General features: G+C 43.0%; 1 protein-coding gene across 1 annotated transcript in view; it reads left to right on the top strand.

Annotated features, from left to right (window-relative positions):
- The first annotated feature begins 4630 nt into the window (after nt 1-4630).
- PDZD8 (PDZ domain containing 8) overlaps nt 4631-15740 on the top strand; it is a 65599-nt gene continuing 54489 nt past the window's right edge. The window contains exon 1 of the mRNA XM_009934648.2: nt 4631-5592. Coding sequence (XP_009932950.2) covers nt 4694-5592 — 899 coding nt within the window. The 5' untranslated portion in view covers nt 4631-4693. The remainder of the gene's footprint in view (nt 5593-15740) is intronic.

Below are 15740 nucleotides of genomic sequence, written 5' to 3'. Positions count from 1 at the left end.
GGAAAGAATGAAATCATTTTACCAACAGGTATTACAAAAGCAGGCAACGACTCCAGTCCAGTGATGAAGAAAATTATTAAAACCGCTGATTACAAAACAAACCCAGCACTTCCTGCTTTGAAAAATAATCTGCTTAGACTACTTTGCTGTTTTGAGGAAAAAAAACCCCACACAAAACAAAACACCACCTATGCCTGCTTTTCTAAGATTGTGATATGGATGTTTCTTTCCTCGGTGCCATGACATGAACTTTAGTGTACTGGTTTGACTGGTCCTACTCTCTGGGGTTAACTAAAAATGCTCCCCAACCCAAAGAGCTTTGGATCAGTCGTGAAGGAGATTAACCAAGAGAAATGTTCCCCGGGTGTCACTACTCTTTGCTTAGAACAGAAGAATTGGCTCAAACACATGCCCCTCCAGCGAATTTATGCTACTTGCTCTCTATTAAATTACCAGGCTCCACACATTTTGCAATCTTTGTATGCCATCACTGTTGCAATCTCCTGTAAAATGTTGAAAACCAGTTTTGAAGTCCTACACTTGCAGGTTTGGGGCCATTGTGTCTTAAATTGATTTCCAAAAGAAGCAAGTATTTTTCTTGTTTAAATATAAGTGAAATATCCCTTTTCATAAACTCTCCCCTAGTACTTCTAAAAAAATCATGTATACATATAGGGTCTTTTTTTTCTTTTGCGTGTCTTACATCCTATTTTATAATCTCCAGCTGTTCAAAGTGCAAACAGTTGAGTATATTCTACACTGTTTTACAAAGCTCTGTGTAACCAGGATGGAAATTGGTGACATTGCGTACACTTTTCCATTTATCCAGACTTCTAGAACATGCAAATAGCAACTTCCACATTAAAGCCAAAGTAAAATATACGCTCTCAAAGGCCCTTTTTAGATGGTATTAGGGTGAATTTTTTTTTTCTCCTCTGCCTGACAGTTTTCTTTCCTCTCTTATTGCAATCCTGGTTTATGTTATATAACATTTTTGCACAGTCTTTTTGTATTCGTGTTAACGCATTTGCTGCTATTTCTCTTTATTCTTTCATTATTGGAAATGCTAAAACACGCCCGATTCTTGCTTCACAACATGTCTTTAAGATAACACTGCTCCTGTTGAAAATGCTCCTAGGAGAGGAGAAAAGCGATTACCGAGCTGAACATTTCAGAGGCTCTTAAGCTGCCATCAGGTGCACAAAATGTGCCGAATCTCCTATTCTGTTTGTTTAAGAGAGGAAAAGACTCAATTGAGACATCTGCAACATGACTTTTTTTTTTCCTGCTGTTCCTCCTGACCCAAAAGCAAGGCTGCTATTGCCTTTCTGAATTTATTACTCCTTATCTGAAAAGCCATTTACTTGCAAATCCAAAACCTTTCCATTCTTACTGCATATGCCTGTATTAGCCATGGTGAAGGCTCATAACAGAACAGCTCAAATGTTGGACTAATGACCTCTCTGGTATTTCTATAGAAATGCTCTGTTAAACACCCAGGCATTTCAACTTTCAGTCACAAGACCTATAAAAAATTCATACGCTGAATCTCCAGTTTCAAACCACAGCGCTCCATCATTAAGAGCTTTTCAATCCTCCCACCCCACACACTTTCGGAAGGGGGAGGGGGAGGAGGGTTTTTATCTTCCGGGCATTTAGATTTCAAGTTTTCTTCTCCTCTTGTTTGCATTTTTAAGTAGTTCTAGAGGTTAGCAAAAAAAACAGCCAACAATGTGAGGCTTAGAGTTTTTTTATTGTATTAAAATATAACATTATCTAAGAACCTTTTAGCTATTTAACTAAAAATGAAAACAGGTGTAAAAAAAAGCTTTATCATTTAAGTAACTTTTGTCTTACTTACGGCTGTCTTTCAGAAATTCTAAACCTTCTATTTCGAGATTGAAAGAAAAGACTACCCCTGATACAGGGAAGCACCTGGAAAAACAAAGCGCAGCTGTCATCATTCTCCAGCAGTACGTACGGCTTTGATCTGGCCTTTACATGAGTTTGTTGGATTGCAATAACAATTTTTTGAACTATGTTCATATTTTCCAGTAAAAACATGGTTATTTCATATGACAGTTCTGTCAATCAGTTCAAGAAAGATGAAGAGCTACTGGAGAGAGTCCAGCGGAGGGCTACAAGGATGATGAGGGGACTGGAACATCTCCCCTACGAGGAGAGGCTGAGGGAGCTGGGCTTGTTCAGCCTGGAGAAGAGAAGGCTGAGAGGGGACCTCATAAATGCTTATAAATATCTCAAGGGTGGGTGTCAGGAGGATGGGGCCAAGCTCTTTTCAGTGGTGCCCAGCGACAGGACAAGGGGCAATGGGCACAAACTGAGGCACAGGAAGTTCCGTCTGAACATGAGGAAGAACTTCTTCCCTCTGAGGGTGACGGAGCACTGGAACAGGCTGCCCAGGGAGGTTGTGGAGTCTCCTTCTCTGGAGATACTCAAGACCCGCCTGGACAAGGTCCTGTGCAGTCTGCTGTAGGTGACCCTGCTTCAGCAGGAGGGTTGGACTAGATGACCCACAGAGGTCCCTTCCAACCCCTACTATTCTGTGATTCTGTGAGTCTTCTGAGCTAGTCTCTCACGATGTCCAAAACTCCTCTGAAGAGCCTCCACACACGTTCTCCCCACCCACTGCAGCCCTGCCTCATGTCATGATTCTTCCTTCAATCCTGGTTCACTGCTTTTAAAGCAGTTTTTATAAATGTCCATTCTTCCTTGTCCTCAGTTTGATGGGCTGCCACTCGCCCTGCCTCCTGCCTGGATTGCGCCTGTTGCCTCCCCTGAGAAGGTCGTGCGTGCCCCGGAAGGCGAGATGCCCTCCTTGCCTTACATCTCCAGTGAAACCGCCGTCTGCCCTACAAAGCAACCGTTGCCCGGGATTGTGGCAGTAGTTCAGTCCCACACACTGACAACAGCTATCTCAGGCACACCCCTGGTCGAAACACCACGATGTTGTGCAAAGGTCTCAGCTTTCTCTTTGGCACGTTCCTTTCCTCTCTGTGTTTGGTTGTTTTTTTCACTTCATCTATTCAATTACAGCTTTTAAGCATTAGTAAATAGCTGAAGAAGATGGAAGCAGATTTCTATCTTATCACCCATAATAGCAGAGCTTAATAAAATGTCATCTTAATAAAACGTCGTCATGTCGGAGAGGTGGATTGAGAACTGGCTGAACGGCAGAACTCAGAGTGTTGTCATCAGCGGCGCTGAGTCTAGTTGGAGGCCAGTAACTAGTTGGAGGCCAGTAACTAGTGGTGTCCCCCAGGGTCAGTACTGGGCCCACTCTTGTTTAACTTCTTCATCAGTGACCTGGATGAAGAGTTAGAATGTACCCTCAGCAAGTTTGCTGATGACACAAAACTGGGAGGAGTGGTAGATACACCAGAAGGCTGTGCTGCCATTCAGCATGACCTGGCCAGGCTGGAGAGTTGGGCAGAGAGGAACCTGATGAGGTTCAACAAGGGCAAGTGCAGGGTCCTGCACCTGGAGAGGAACAACTCCATGCACCAGTACAGGCTTGGGGCGGACCTGGACTGGAGCATCTCTCCTATGAGAAAAGGCTGAGGGAGCTAGGTTTGTTCAGCCTGGAGAAGAGAAGGCTGCGAGGGGACCTCATAAATGCTTATTTATATCTCAAGGGTGGGGGTCAGGAGGATGGGGCCAGAGTCTTTTCAGTGGTGCCCAGCGACAGGGCAAGGGGCAACGGGCACAAACTGAAGCAGAGGAAGTTCCGTCTGAACATGAGGAAGAACTTCTTCCCTCTGAGGGCGATGGAGCACTGGCACAGGCTGCCCAGGGAGCTTGGGGAGTCTCCTTCTCTGGAGATATTCAAGACCCGCCTGGATGCGGTCCTGTGCAGCCTGCTCTGGGTGACCCTGCTTCAGCAGGGGGGTTGGACCGGACGACCCACAGAGGTCCCTTCCAATCCCAAACATTCTGTGACTCTGTGATCTGTACAGTATTTTCAAAATTCGCTAAAAGCGCCTCTCATGAGCAGGGGCCAGAGGTTCCAGGGAGCCGCAGAACTCCCAGAAAAGCAGACTTTCTCTCCTCGCCCCTCCCCAGAGCAACCGCACCACAGCAACAAGCATCCGCCCGCCTATTTTCGAGGAGGCCAAACGTCCTTTCTCCCTCACCCCTCCCCGCACGCTCCCTGGGCGCCGCCGGTCGCGTCCCCGCAGGAGGAGGCTCGCCCGGCAACGGCACCCCGGCAACGGCACCCTGGCAACGGCACCCTGGCAACGGCACCCCGGCGAGCTCCCGCCCAGCCTTCCTCTGCCGGGGCACCAAAGGGAACCCGGCCACGGCCTGGGTGCCCCGGGAGCGGGCCGCTGAGGACAGCCGCGGCTCGCCCCCGCCGCCATCATCTCCCTCAGCACCCTCAGCCCGCCCAGCTTCAACACTGCGCATGCGCCCACCTCACTGTGATGTTCCCGACCGGAGCCTTCCCGTCTCCACCAATGGGGCCGCGCGGAGGGGAGGGCTTGCGCCGCCGTTGGCTGGCCCCGCCCTCGCCCCGCCTCCCCGCCCCCCCGCGCAGAGGGCGGTGGGGAGACCCGGATGACGCGGCCCCGGGCGGCCGCGGCCGTTAAACGCCGGCCTGCGGGCGCGGCCCCCGCCATGGCGGCGGCGCGGTGAGGGCAGCGCGCCCGGGGCGCGGCGCTGGGGCGCGGCGAGGATGCTGCTGGTCTACGTGATCGTGTTCTCGGCGCTGGCCGGCTGCTTCCTCACGCTCCTGTTGCAGCTCCTGCTCCTCTACAGGAAGAAGCCGGAGCCCCCCGGGGCGGCCGGAGCCACCGACGGCCTCGTCTACTCCCGTGTCGCGGCCCACCACAGCCTCAAGGACTACCTCCAGGGCTCGGAGCTGGCCGGCGGCCAGGCATCTCCGGAGCCGGCCACCGGCCCGGCCCCGGCCTCAGCGCCGGCCGCCGCCTCGGTTCCCGCCGCCTCCCCGGGCCCGGAGCCCGGCGCCAAGCAGCCGCCGCAGGCAGAGTCCCCTCCGGTCCCCTCCTCCCGCGAGGAGACGTGCCACTTCCTCAATGCTATCTTCCTCTTCCTCTTCAGGGAGCTCAGGGACACGGCCCTGGTCAGGAACTGGGTCACCAGGAAGATCAAGGTGGAATTCGAGGAGCTGCTCCAGGCCAAGGTGACGGGGAAGGTACTGGAGGGGCTCAGCCTCAGGGACGTGTCTCTCGGTGACGTCCTGCCCATCTTCAAAGCTATCAAGCTCATTCGGCCGGTGGCCTGCAACGACGAGGGCTGCCCCGAGGAGCTGGGCTTTGAGGTGGACCTGGAGTACAACGGTGGCTTCCACTTGGCCATCGATGCCGACCTGGTCTTTGGCAAGTCGGCTTACCTCTTTGTCAAGATCTCCCGGGTGATGGGGAAGCTGAAGCTGGTCTTCACGCGCCTGCCCTTCACGCACTGGTCCTTCTCTTTCATGGATGACCCTGTGATAGTCTTTGAAGTGAAGTCTCAGTTCGAAGGGAGGCCCATGCCTCAGCTCACTTCCATCATTGTGAACCAGTTCAAGAAGGCTATCAAGCGCAAGCACACCTTACCCAATTATAAAATCAGGTAAGACATCCTGGGTCCTCCATGTTACTTTGGGTGGTGTGCATTAGAACTGCTCTTTTCCTCTTAGCAGGTAAAAAGAGATTTCTGTTGGCCCTTCTACAGTAGGGGTGGTTGTACATTGCTTGTCTGATATCACAAGCTTCCCATGAAGGTAAGCGTGGTTTCCCATTTATAATGTGTGGAGATGCCTTTGCACAGTGAGCTTGTGACATGCCCTGAACTACGTGTAACTAAAATGGCAGAGCTAGGAGGTATCAAAAATTTGGGGATCCTGTCAGGTGTCCAATGACAGGACCATAATATCTCCCTTTGGAAAAGGTAGAAGGATGGCTCTGTGGACAGCGTGTGGGTTTGGGGCATCCTTCTCCTGAGGTTCTGACACTGGTGAGCCACTTGGACAAGACCTGTGGCTTGTGCTTTCCTGTAGAGGCAAGGTCGGTTGTTCCTTAATGTGAGAAAGGATGAAGTTCACTCTCCAGGAAGTATTTTTTGAGATACCATGCTAGACGGTGTCCTCTTCCTTTGTGGTTTGCTGAGTTTCTTCAGTAACTTTGGGAAGTGTAAAAGTTGATAAGAGAAGTGTTGCCACTCTTGTGGTAAGTAAAACTTTGGGGAAGCTCTTGGGGTTTTTTTTGTCTTTTGTTTTTCTAATATAGTACCTTTTCTTTTATAAATGCACCCACTGCAGCACATGCTGCGTTATGTAGTGAATATAAGGAAGCATTCAGTGATATTTCTGTAGTGGCAAGTGGCATCTTTACTTTGATTCCACCCTCATTTCTGATAATAAGGTACTGAGTGTCTTACTGTTCAGGTACCATGTTTCCTCTCTGTCATGTGCCCTACCACTTTTTGGATACCTTGTTTCCTTTCTCTTTTGTTTATTTGTAGCTTGTGTTATGAGTTATTTAAGGAATTTTGTTTAGTTTTGTTTACCACATTCTTCTGCAATAAGCATTTTCTCTGAAATGCATCAGAGATGAGTAACTGAAAATGCCTATTTGAATTTTGAAGTGTAAGTAGCTTTGCAGTGATGTAATTTTTTAAGCCTTTTCAGATGGTTCTTCTGCAATTGAATTTATAAGAGTTTTCATGAAAGTAGATGTGTAAAATATCCAAGACTGGGCAAGCCCTGACAGGGCAGTAAGTCGTTTCTTCAAGTAACATTGTGGTCCTTTCAACTCTTGAGTTACTGAATTGCTCTGCAGAAGACAGCAGGGAAGCTGTCAAGAGTAGGTTTGCTTCCATTCTCTTGCTGTATTGGAAAGAGACTGAAGCTGTTAACTGTGGAGGAGAGCCCAAAGGAGAGGCAGGGATAGCACAGTCATGGTGCAGAGTGAGCACTCTCAGCGTACCTAGAAAGAACGAGTAGAACAAATGACCTTTACACTCTCTAGACAAGTTTTTAGGGTGCCTGTGGAACCAGTGATGATATGCTCCTCCCCTTCACCAGAGGAAGACATCTTCATTTTTCCTCTGGGAGATGCGCCTGGGCAGTAGGGTGCTCTCATCATTTAGTTAGAGGTAGTGAATTTTGCAGATATTTCTCAAACTTTCTGCACCAGAAAGAATGGATGAAGCATGTGTGAGTGACTGACATGTTAAAAGGGACTGGAGGGGAAAATAAAGAAAGAAGCAAAGTGTTTGGGACAGAAATGAGAAGAAGTGTGAGGACAGAAGTTAACTGATACTGAGAACAGTATAGGAAGCATAAATTATTATGAATGAACTGTTTTTTTAAAACATTCCCTATAAGTTATAAATTAATATTATATATATGAATATTTTATATATATATATATAATGAAAGCTTGAGAAGGAAATACGGTATCATAGCTGGTTTTCACGCTAGATGATAAGCTGGTAGTACAGGGTGGCAAATGTTCAGTGCAACAGTGGCCAACACTCTATATGGCGCTTTTGACCTTTAAATTTTATGCCATGTTGTGAACATGTCATTCTGACCCACTGTGTTGTGAAGGGGGAAGGCAGGACACTTAAGTTTAATGTGCATTAATGAAATTGGTTTAAGGAAGGTAGATTGGGTCATTGATGTCCTAACCGTCTAAAACTTTGCCTTTAAAGCTTGAAGTGGGAGCGCAGACTCCTACTTGGGAACCTTTAAGCTGTCCACAGTTGCCCAAGGTTTTGTGGAACACAGACTGAAAACACATATTCTCTGCCAGTGTGTCTCAGATGAGTTTGTGGGCAGGTCCCTAGACAGCAAAGCTTGGTAACAGCCGAGCAGTAACAATCCACTCTTACGTGGTGGCATGGCTGAGGATTTAGATGTTACGGTTTAGATGGTATGGAGAACTGATCTGGAAAATCAAGCCCCCTGCTGATAAGATGCAAAACATGGTATTTTTAATAGAATTCATATGAATGGGATTATGCTTGGGATTATGGGATGTTAATATATTCCTTAGCAAAGAATGTACAGGAAGAAGTCAGGAGAGTTTCACAACTACTTAATAACCTGTTACCTTAACAATTTCTCATCTACAGGGAATGTGCTTATCCTCTCTCCATTTTTTTTCCTATGGCCTGTATGCCTTATGTTTAAGTACATAGTCAGTATTTACTTCCATGTGTAGTTAAAAACCTTTTTGATGTCTCCCTACTCTTGTTCAAGTAACTTTGTAAATAAATCTTTGGATAGCAGTAATTACAGCCTTGTAAACAAAAGCACTTGGAGTGTGAGGAGTTCTCTTTTCAGCTGGTTAAAAGGGGCACTTTGTTACACTGCCAGCTTCCAGATTGAAGTTCACTAAGGAGTTTTAACTCGTTTCAAGATGCCAAGTAGCATTAAAAATTAAAATATGTCATTTTCTTTGTCTTTTGTATTGGGCAACTTCTAGAGGTTATTCCTTGGTAGTGGATGGCATAAGAAGAGATCTTTTGCCAGTAGTTGATTTTGAACATCCTATAACTAAATTTGTGTAAAGCAGATCCCCCTCTCCTCTGTTATTTACTGGTAAAATATTGCATTAAAAAATGTGTTGTCTTCATGTGTGTACTGTCTGTTGCTACAGCCGAATTAGTACACGCATACTGTTGTATTCTTTCCAGTTATGTACAAAATTTTATGCAGAAAAGCACTGTTTAGTAAGATCATCGTCTTCTGTATCATCCATTGCTAGGAGTGACTTTGTGTGATGTGCGTAACTGTAGCTTGGAAGTGGAAGAAGGCATCTTGCATTCCAGATGCGCTCTTAAGGGTCTATGAGGGGAGGCAATGTAGACCAGCAAGTGCATCTTAAAGTTTGCCTAGCACTTTATGTACTGTTTTCTCCATAAAAGCAATTGTCTACTAATTGAAAGAGGAGGGATGCACTTTATGTCTAAACAAATAAGTAGTAATTTCTGTTTTATTCTAATAGTGTGTAATCACTTTTCTTTGGCACTTCAAGAAATGTGTTTGTGTCTGGCAAAACACCCTACTTTGAAGCTGCTCTGCCATTGCATATTATACTATACTATCTCGTATAGTATAATTTGCTTAAATGTCTGGAAGCAAGACTGCTGGTAAAATTCCTTGAATGTAGGCTTTTTTCTGTATTTTTTTTGTAGTCTTCGTCGGTAAAGAATTTGTGCAGTTCAATTGATAGTAGCAAGAGTTACTACTGTTTTGTAGTTAACTTTAATCTTAATGTATTTGTTGTTGCTTTGTAATAGAAATGCAGACAGCTTTTCTGAAAACATTGTGGTCTGTCGGAAGCTTCTTTTTCAGACGTGGGGAAGATCTAAAATCAGGTTTTTTCTTCTGCTATACACATGAGTTCTGGTGCACTCTTGAGAAACTACATAACTGTGAGACGTTAATTTTTTTTTTTAAATTAGTGCTAACCTCAGTAAGATAATGAATAATTGTAGGTATCATTTATTTGGCTCTACATACTCCATATCTCTATTTTGACTTGAATTAACTGTTAAAATGATACCTTTTTTAGTTCTAAGACAAGTTGGCCAGTGGGTGGAGCTTGGAAAGCCTTGGAAACGAGCGTGGAAAGCCTTGACTTCATCGTTGGCTGGTTGAGATGTCAACTGTTGATGTTCTGCAGAGTGGCCACTGACCCACCAGCTGTGTCTTGTTGTCCCAAAATCTCTCATGCTGGCACTTTCGGGAACCGTATTCAGTCAGTCTTGCCCGTTGGTGTTGCTTGACTTGACGCTGCATTTTTCATGTAGGTTTCTTTTACTAGAGCAGGATGGTAGATACTAATTATCAGCACAAGGCGGAGTTTATCTAGCTGCCTGAATCCACCCTTTGTTTTTTCACTGTATACATTCAAGCAGTTCTTTAAAAGTAGTACTATAAATGTTGTTCATGTTTGTTTTGACTTATTATATTGTGTTCTTTTAATAGTAGGATAAAGTCATTAACACTTAAGCTGTAGTTATTAGCGTTGCTGTAGTGTATTTAGTACTGAGACACGTAGTAAGGACTATTTCAGGTGTCTATCTCCTTGCTTGCTTGCGCTGTTGCAGCCTTCATGTGTTCATCTCTGTTAGTTCTCTAATGAGCTGTACCTTGCTCGTTAACCTGTGATTAAGGTGCGTATTGGTGGCAACCTCGATATTCCCCCCCATCATGTCAGGTATATAGGTACACTAACCACGCTGTATTGTCTAGCCTATTCTTAATAGTCAGCTGTAGTTCTGTTATTTTGAACAGGTCCTGATCTCACTTCGCGTAGGTTTCGGAGAGCTTTGGGTTTTGGGCTCTTTCTAGACAATAAAAATACACTTTGCCATAATGAAGATACAAAGCCCTTTGTGTGTATGTAAAGGGTGAGGAAGAAGTACTTGCAGTCTAGTCTCCCTCCAGAATTTAATTTCCCGGTATTTCTTAATAACGATGTAAAAAATCTGACAGCTGCGGTGTTTTTTTTCTAAATTTAATGTCTTGCAAGTTCATCCATTTGGATTCTAAGCAGATTAGGCATTGCCTAAGCAGTGAGTCAGTTCTGTATATTTTAAGAACACTTGGTTTCTCAATTTGTTACATTAAAAAAAGCTAATATTTTGTATTAATACTAGCCTGTTTGAGAAGCTGTAATTTGCATTATTTTACTGCTATTACAGAGTGGAATAACTTTTTCTTTAGAAGTAATCTCACAAAGGATTACTTCTAACATTTCTGTATCGCATTATTTAGGTGGCCTCCTGAGGTCCCTTCCAACATGAATTATCCTTGGAACTGATCCTTTGCAATATAGTTAGTCATGTTAAATAGTTTTATGCTTTATTTGGAAGCTGGGGCTATATTAAATTTCGCTGGGATGAACCACTAGACAAGCCTATTTTAATTTACCATTCTAGGATGCAGTTTGAGAGTTACACAGCAGTTTCTTATTTTTGGCAAAACTTAAGCTAAGAAGTAATATAAATAGGTATTGATTTGAAGCGTGTTTTATAATAAAATGACTTCATAATATGGTAATAGAGGTATTGGAAAAAGTACAACATTTAAAAAAGTATGTATTATTCATATGATGAGGTTATACTTGGAAATACCAGAAATAATCATAGAGATTGGGATTGTGAGCATGTCTTAACTGCAGAAATCAGCAGCTGGTAGAGGAGGTACCTAGTTTCTCTACAGCTGCTGCAAAGGGAGAGGATACAGAGATTCTTTTGCTGAGTGGATTTCTACTGTAGTTGTGATATGAATCTCTCTCACTAGTTAAATCTGTAAGGCACTCCTGTTTGAAGTTCTCATTCCTGTTGCTGCTGAAAGGAAAGAGGAGGCTTTTTATTCTTTTTGTTTTTCTAATGCCATGCCTGTTCTAGGTGCAAAAATCTTCCAGTATACAGAATCATTAAAAAACCCTCCAGGATCTGAGTCGTTTTCTGCTCTGCCAAAACTGATGGCAAAGCAGCACTGTGATACTTGCGGGTTTTCAGACTGTTTCAGAGAGGTAATGCTCCAGATGATGCCAGCGCAAAGACTTGTTCTGATAATGGGAAAGCGACGATAATTGGCATCAGTAGATCTGTCTGTAGACAGTAGTTTCATGCTTAGAAGATTATCTTTGTAGTGCATGGACAAGAAGCTTTTCTTATTCATACAGGAGTTAGATAAATAGAGCTGTAGGCAACCTGACACGCAGTAAACAAAAATCAAACCCTGGAACAGTAAATATTTTCTTTTTTTCAGGGGTGCTACATGTGTAGAAGGAAGATTTTTGTAGTGCAAAGCTTTTTACTGTCTCTATTGTGGGAGTGGTCTATCTCAGATGTTCACTGTGTCTTGGAGGGTCACTAAATACATGTTTCTTCAGATTAAATGAAAGTATGTGGTACAAAGTACGTATGTAAATCTCCTTACGTAGATACAAAGTTCAGAATCTATTGGTTCTACAGGTTTTGAAAACTTTTAGTCTTCTTCCCCAGCTCTAGCACTTCGTACGCTTTCACACTGGAAAGACCTGATTCTGAAACAATGCCAGTCTGAAACTTGTTCGTTATACAGTCAGATTTAATGAATGACCAGCTACATATCGGACATTTCCCAGTATACAGGTGGCATTCTTTCCAGGTTAAGAGTGAGCCTTTTGCTGTGATTAGTCAACAAATGTTCAATTTTCTCTTCTTACCTGCAAGGGTAAGGAACTAGTACGGCACTGACTTGAGGTGGATTAGTGAACAAACTGGGAGACTAGAGGTATAGTTGGAGAAAACACAAAACTCAGTTGTCAGGGGAGATGGATGAAGACATAGAAGACTAAGTTCTGGTGATTTGCTGTTTGCATTTGCTGTAGATAGCAATCCAATAAGCATTAAGGATAATTGGTCTGACAGAAAAATGAGACCTCCTTCAACTTCTCTTAATTGAGACAGTATATAAAAGATTCTTTGTGCAATAATAATGAAAAGAAAAATTACCTCATTTAACACCTTTGCTGTTTTGCGTTTAAAAATTACTTGGTCTTAGTCCTGCAGTGAGCTTCTTTCATATGGATAGTCAGTGAAGGCTCTGAAAAATCTGAGAAGATTTATTTGGTACTTCATGGTGTTTTGCATGTGTTGGCACCGACACTTTGCATTTCTCCTCTTCTGAACTCTGATCTTGAACATTTAAGATGATGTTGCTACTCAGTGAGAACAAATGCTTTTCTTATTCAGTTGTCATAATTTGTATATCTTTCAATTCTTTGAAATAAAATATAAAATAAGCGGTAATGGCTTTTATTTTTTGAAAGGTAATTTACTTCAAAGTAAGTATAGGGCATATAGGAGTTACGTCACCGAACTGTAGGCATCTGACAAATGACCGAGTTTGGCTCTGAGCCTGTCTGTTGGAGCAGCCAGACGTGTTCAAGCACTAGAATCGGGCTATTCCGAATCCCTGTCTACAGGCTGTATTATGATTGTTTGTTTCTGTGGGCAGATAGTGTGGCTGATGTTCCCTACCTGTCATGCAAATCTGAACACTGGATTTTCCTTGAAGGAAATAACTTCTGTGCCTCTGTTCCTTGAAGTAACCTGTAAAAACAGGTAGCTAACATAGCTCTCAGTAATTCATCTGATGTTAACCTGTACAGGTCTCTTGTAGAACCTATTTTATATATATTAAGCACGTGAAATAGTTAATCTTTTTATTAGCAAATGGTACTTGATCAGAAAGCTCTTAAATAAGCAGCCTGTATAAGGATGGTAGGTTCTAGTAATTGGTGTGGTAGAACAGCATGGTGCTCCAGTGACAGTGAAGCTTAGTCTCAGGCTGCTGATGTAGCTATTGGAGCTAGTCCTTCCATGTTACTGGGTTTCTATGGGAAACTGCTTATTCTGTGTTCCTGCAGAGATTGCCTGAAGTCATCTGAGACACTCACATGTTTACAGTTCACGTTCACACTTGTTTGATTAAAACTATTTCAACATTTGGTTGTTCTTGATACTATTGTTCTTTAGAGAATAGTAAATGACTTTAGATTTAAAAACTAATTCTAGGATTAATAAGCTTTATTGTCTAAAATGAGTATGGCAAGAATGTTACATATCTATGCAGTTTGTTAATTTAATAGATAATTTGTGCCACTCCAGTCTGCTAAAATCCATTAATTGCAGAACTACAAAAACCTTTGCATGACGATCTTAAACTGTGCTTTTGTCCGGAAGAAAGCAGTGATCCCATATTATGAATGTTAGCTGGGAACAATTAGGTTTTTGAGTAGGTTCTATCCTGTGTGTTACATGAATATCACTATTTTATATAATTAATAAAACATGCTCTACTGAAAATGTTAGTTTTGATGTACAAGGGTTGAAGAGGGCTTGTTCATGACAGTGGATAAATTCTCATTTTGGAAATGGGTGTGGATGCCAGTTTGTGTGAAGGGGATTTGGGAGTCATTATTTTATAAACATTTGTCAGGTTAATTGTGACATACTAAGCTGAACACAGAATTTCTAAATAATTTCTGAGTAGTTTCTGCTGCAGTTGCTGAGTTTCTCGCTAAACTAAAGAATTTGGTGCTGGAATGGCATTCACCTTGGTTGAGAGACGCAAGTAAGATCCACACTAGTTTTAGAAGCTTTTTCTGTTATTTTTTTTGCCTTCACTATTTAACAACTTGAAGTTGTTGCACAAGCCAATCGACTCTAGACTAGAATTCAAACCTTCCAAGATGTTCAATGATCCCAGCCAGTGTATCTAGTAAATTAGTGGGGCAAAAACCTGCAGCGAAGTCTCCAGCTGACAGATCCGTTTGCGTTGCAAAGCCAGTTTCTACAGGGCAGTTAAAATGCCCAAGAACCAGTGCCGTGGTTGTGTGTGTGGGTGCTCCTGAGCTGCTCTACCCAGCAAGCTGGGCGTTTGCTGTGCTGGGCTCGGTAGCTCAGGCTTGTGCATCACACCTGCCCCAAGGCATCGGGGTGCATCCGCTTCCCTGAGCGCTCTTCCTTCTGGCGGGGCTTTTCCTCCTGTGGAGCCCTGCCCAGGTGCGTCAGCCCTCGCAGGATTTAGGAGCACATCTCTGTTTACTGCAGGACCCAGCTGGAGCCTGGCAAAGTTTTAGACCTGTCTGCGGCCATATATAGCTATGAAAACTGCCCAGGAGGTGCTAGGTGTACCAGAGAAGAAAAGAAAGGGAGGATAAAAATTTTTTTTTTTGAGATGAGAGGAAGGCAGAAATTGTTTTCAGCTCTGGGTTGGCTCTGGAGAGCTACTTTGTCATTTTTTTTTTTTTCTCACTAGCCTTTGTAATTCATTGTAGCCTAAACTACATGGGAACAATTTACTTTTATAATTTCTTAATTCTCCTGTTCAGATTGCAGCTACGCTGTAGTTCAGTAGAATGGTCTGTGAGGAGCCGTGGACCCGGCCTTCTCCGTTAAAGCCGTTTCGTGTAACGGAAAACACAGGGATTCTGCTACAGCAATACATTTTTCACATTTTTGAAGATTTAGCAGATGTCATTAAAATCTGTCTGCAGTAAAGAATGTATTACAGAAATCAGATAATGATAGAGTTAATCAGACTGTTACACATACTCAAAGACAGTAATTAATTGCCAGATATGACTGGCCTAAAATTAAATTAGGATAATCATTCGGGAATACTTTTTTAACAGTTTTGTGTTTCTTTAACTGTAAAACTTACAGGGACAGTTTGAGATGTAAACTTACAAAATTATTTCTTAATTTCTGGCAATTTTTTTAAAATTATCTGTCGATATCTAATGGAAATCATAACACATACTTTGTTCCTGACTTTCGTAACTTAGCCTTAATGCTAAGCTTAAATATGTTTTCCTGTATCGGTTTTAATGGCAAGGGCAAGATGGTTATGAAAAATGCCCTTTCAGAATGAAATATGTAAAAAATATTCTGATCTGCTTTTATAGTGGCATTAAGTACAAGATCATGTGTTGTTGCCAGTGTCACTGAAATGAAGATAGTAATACTTACAATAATTAATACCACATATGTGAAATGCTTTGTGATGCTAAAACTTTTGAAAAATATCCTGTCAAATATACTTTTTGTATAGTGATGTAAGCCATTGTGTAGTAAGAACTAAAATGGACTTTTACATGAATGTCACTTGTGTAGTGAATGACTTCAACCATTATTCCTGTTTGCCTGGGCTAAAGTAGGAAGAAGAGTAGAAACTGAAGATCATAGTCCTGCAGTGACATGGC

This window comes from Opisthocomus hoazin, chromosome 6, assembly GCF_030867145.1.
Source record: "Opisthocomus hoazin isolate bOpiHoa1 chromosome 6, bOpiHoa1.hap1, whole genome shotgun sequence".
In the NCBI taxonomy this organism is placed as follows: domain Eukaryota; kingdom Metazoa; phylum Chordata; class Aves; order Opisthocomiformes; family Opisthocomidae; genus Opisthocomus; species Opisthocomus hoazin.
Note: the sequence above shows the minus strand (reverse complement) of the source record. Positions and strands in the feature narration are given on the sequence as shown.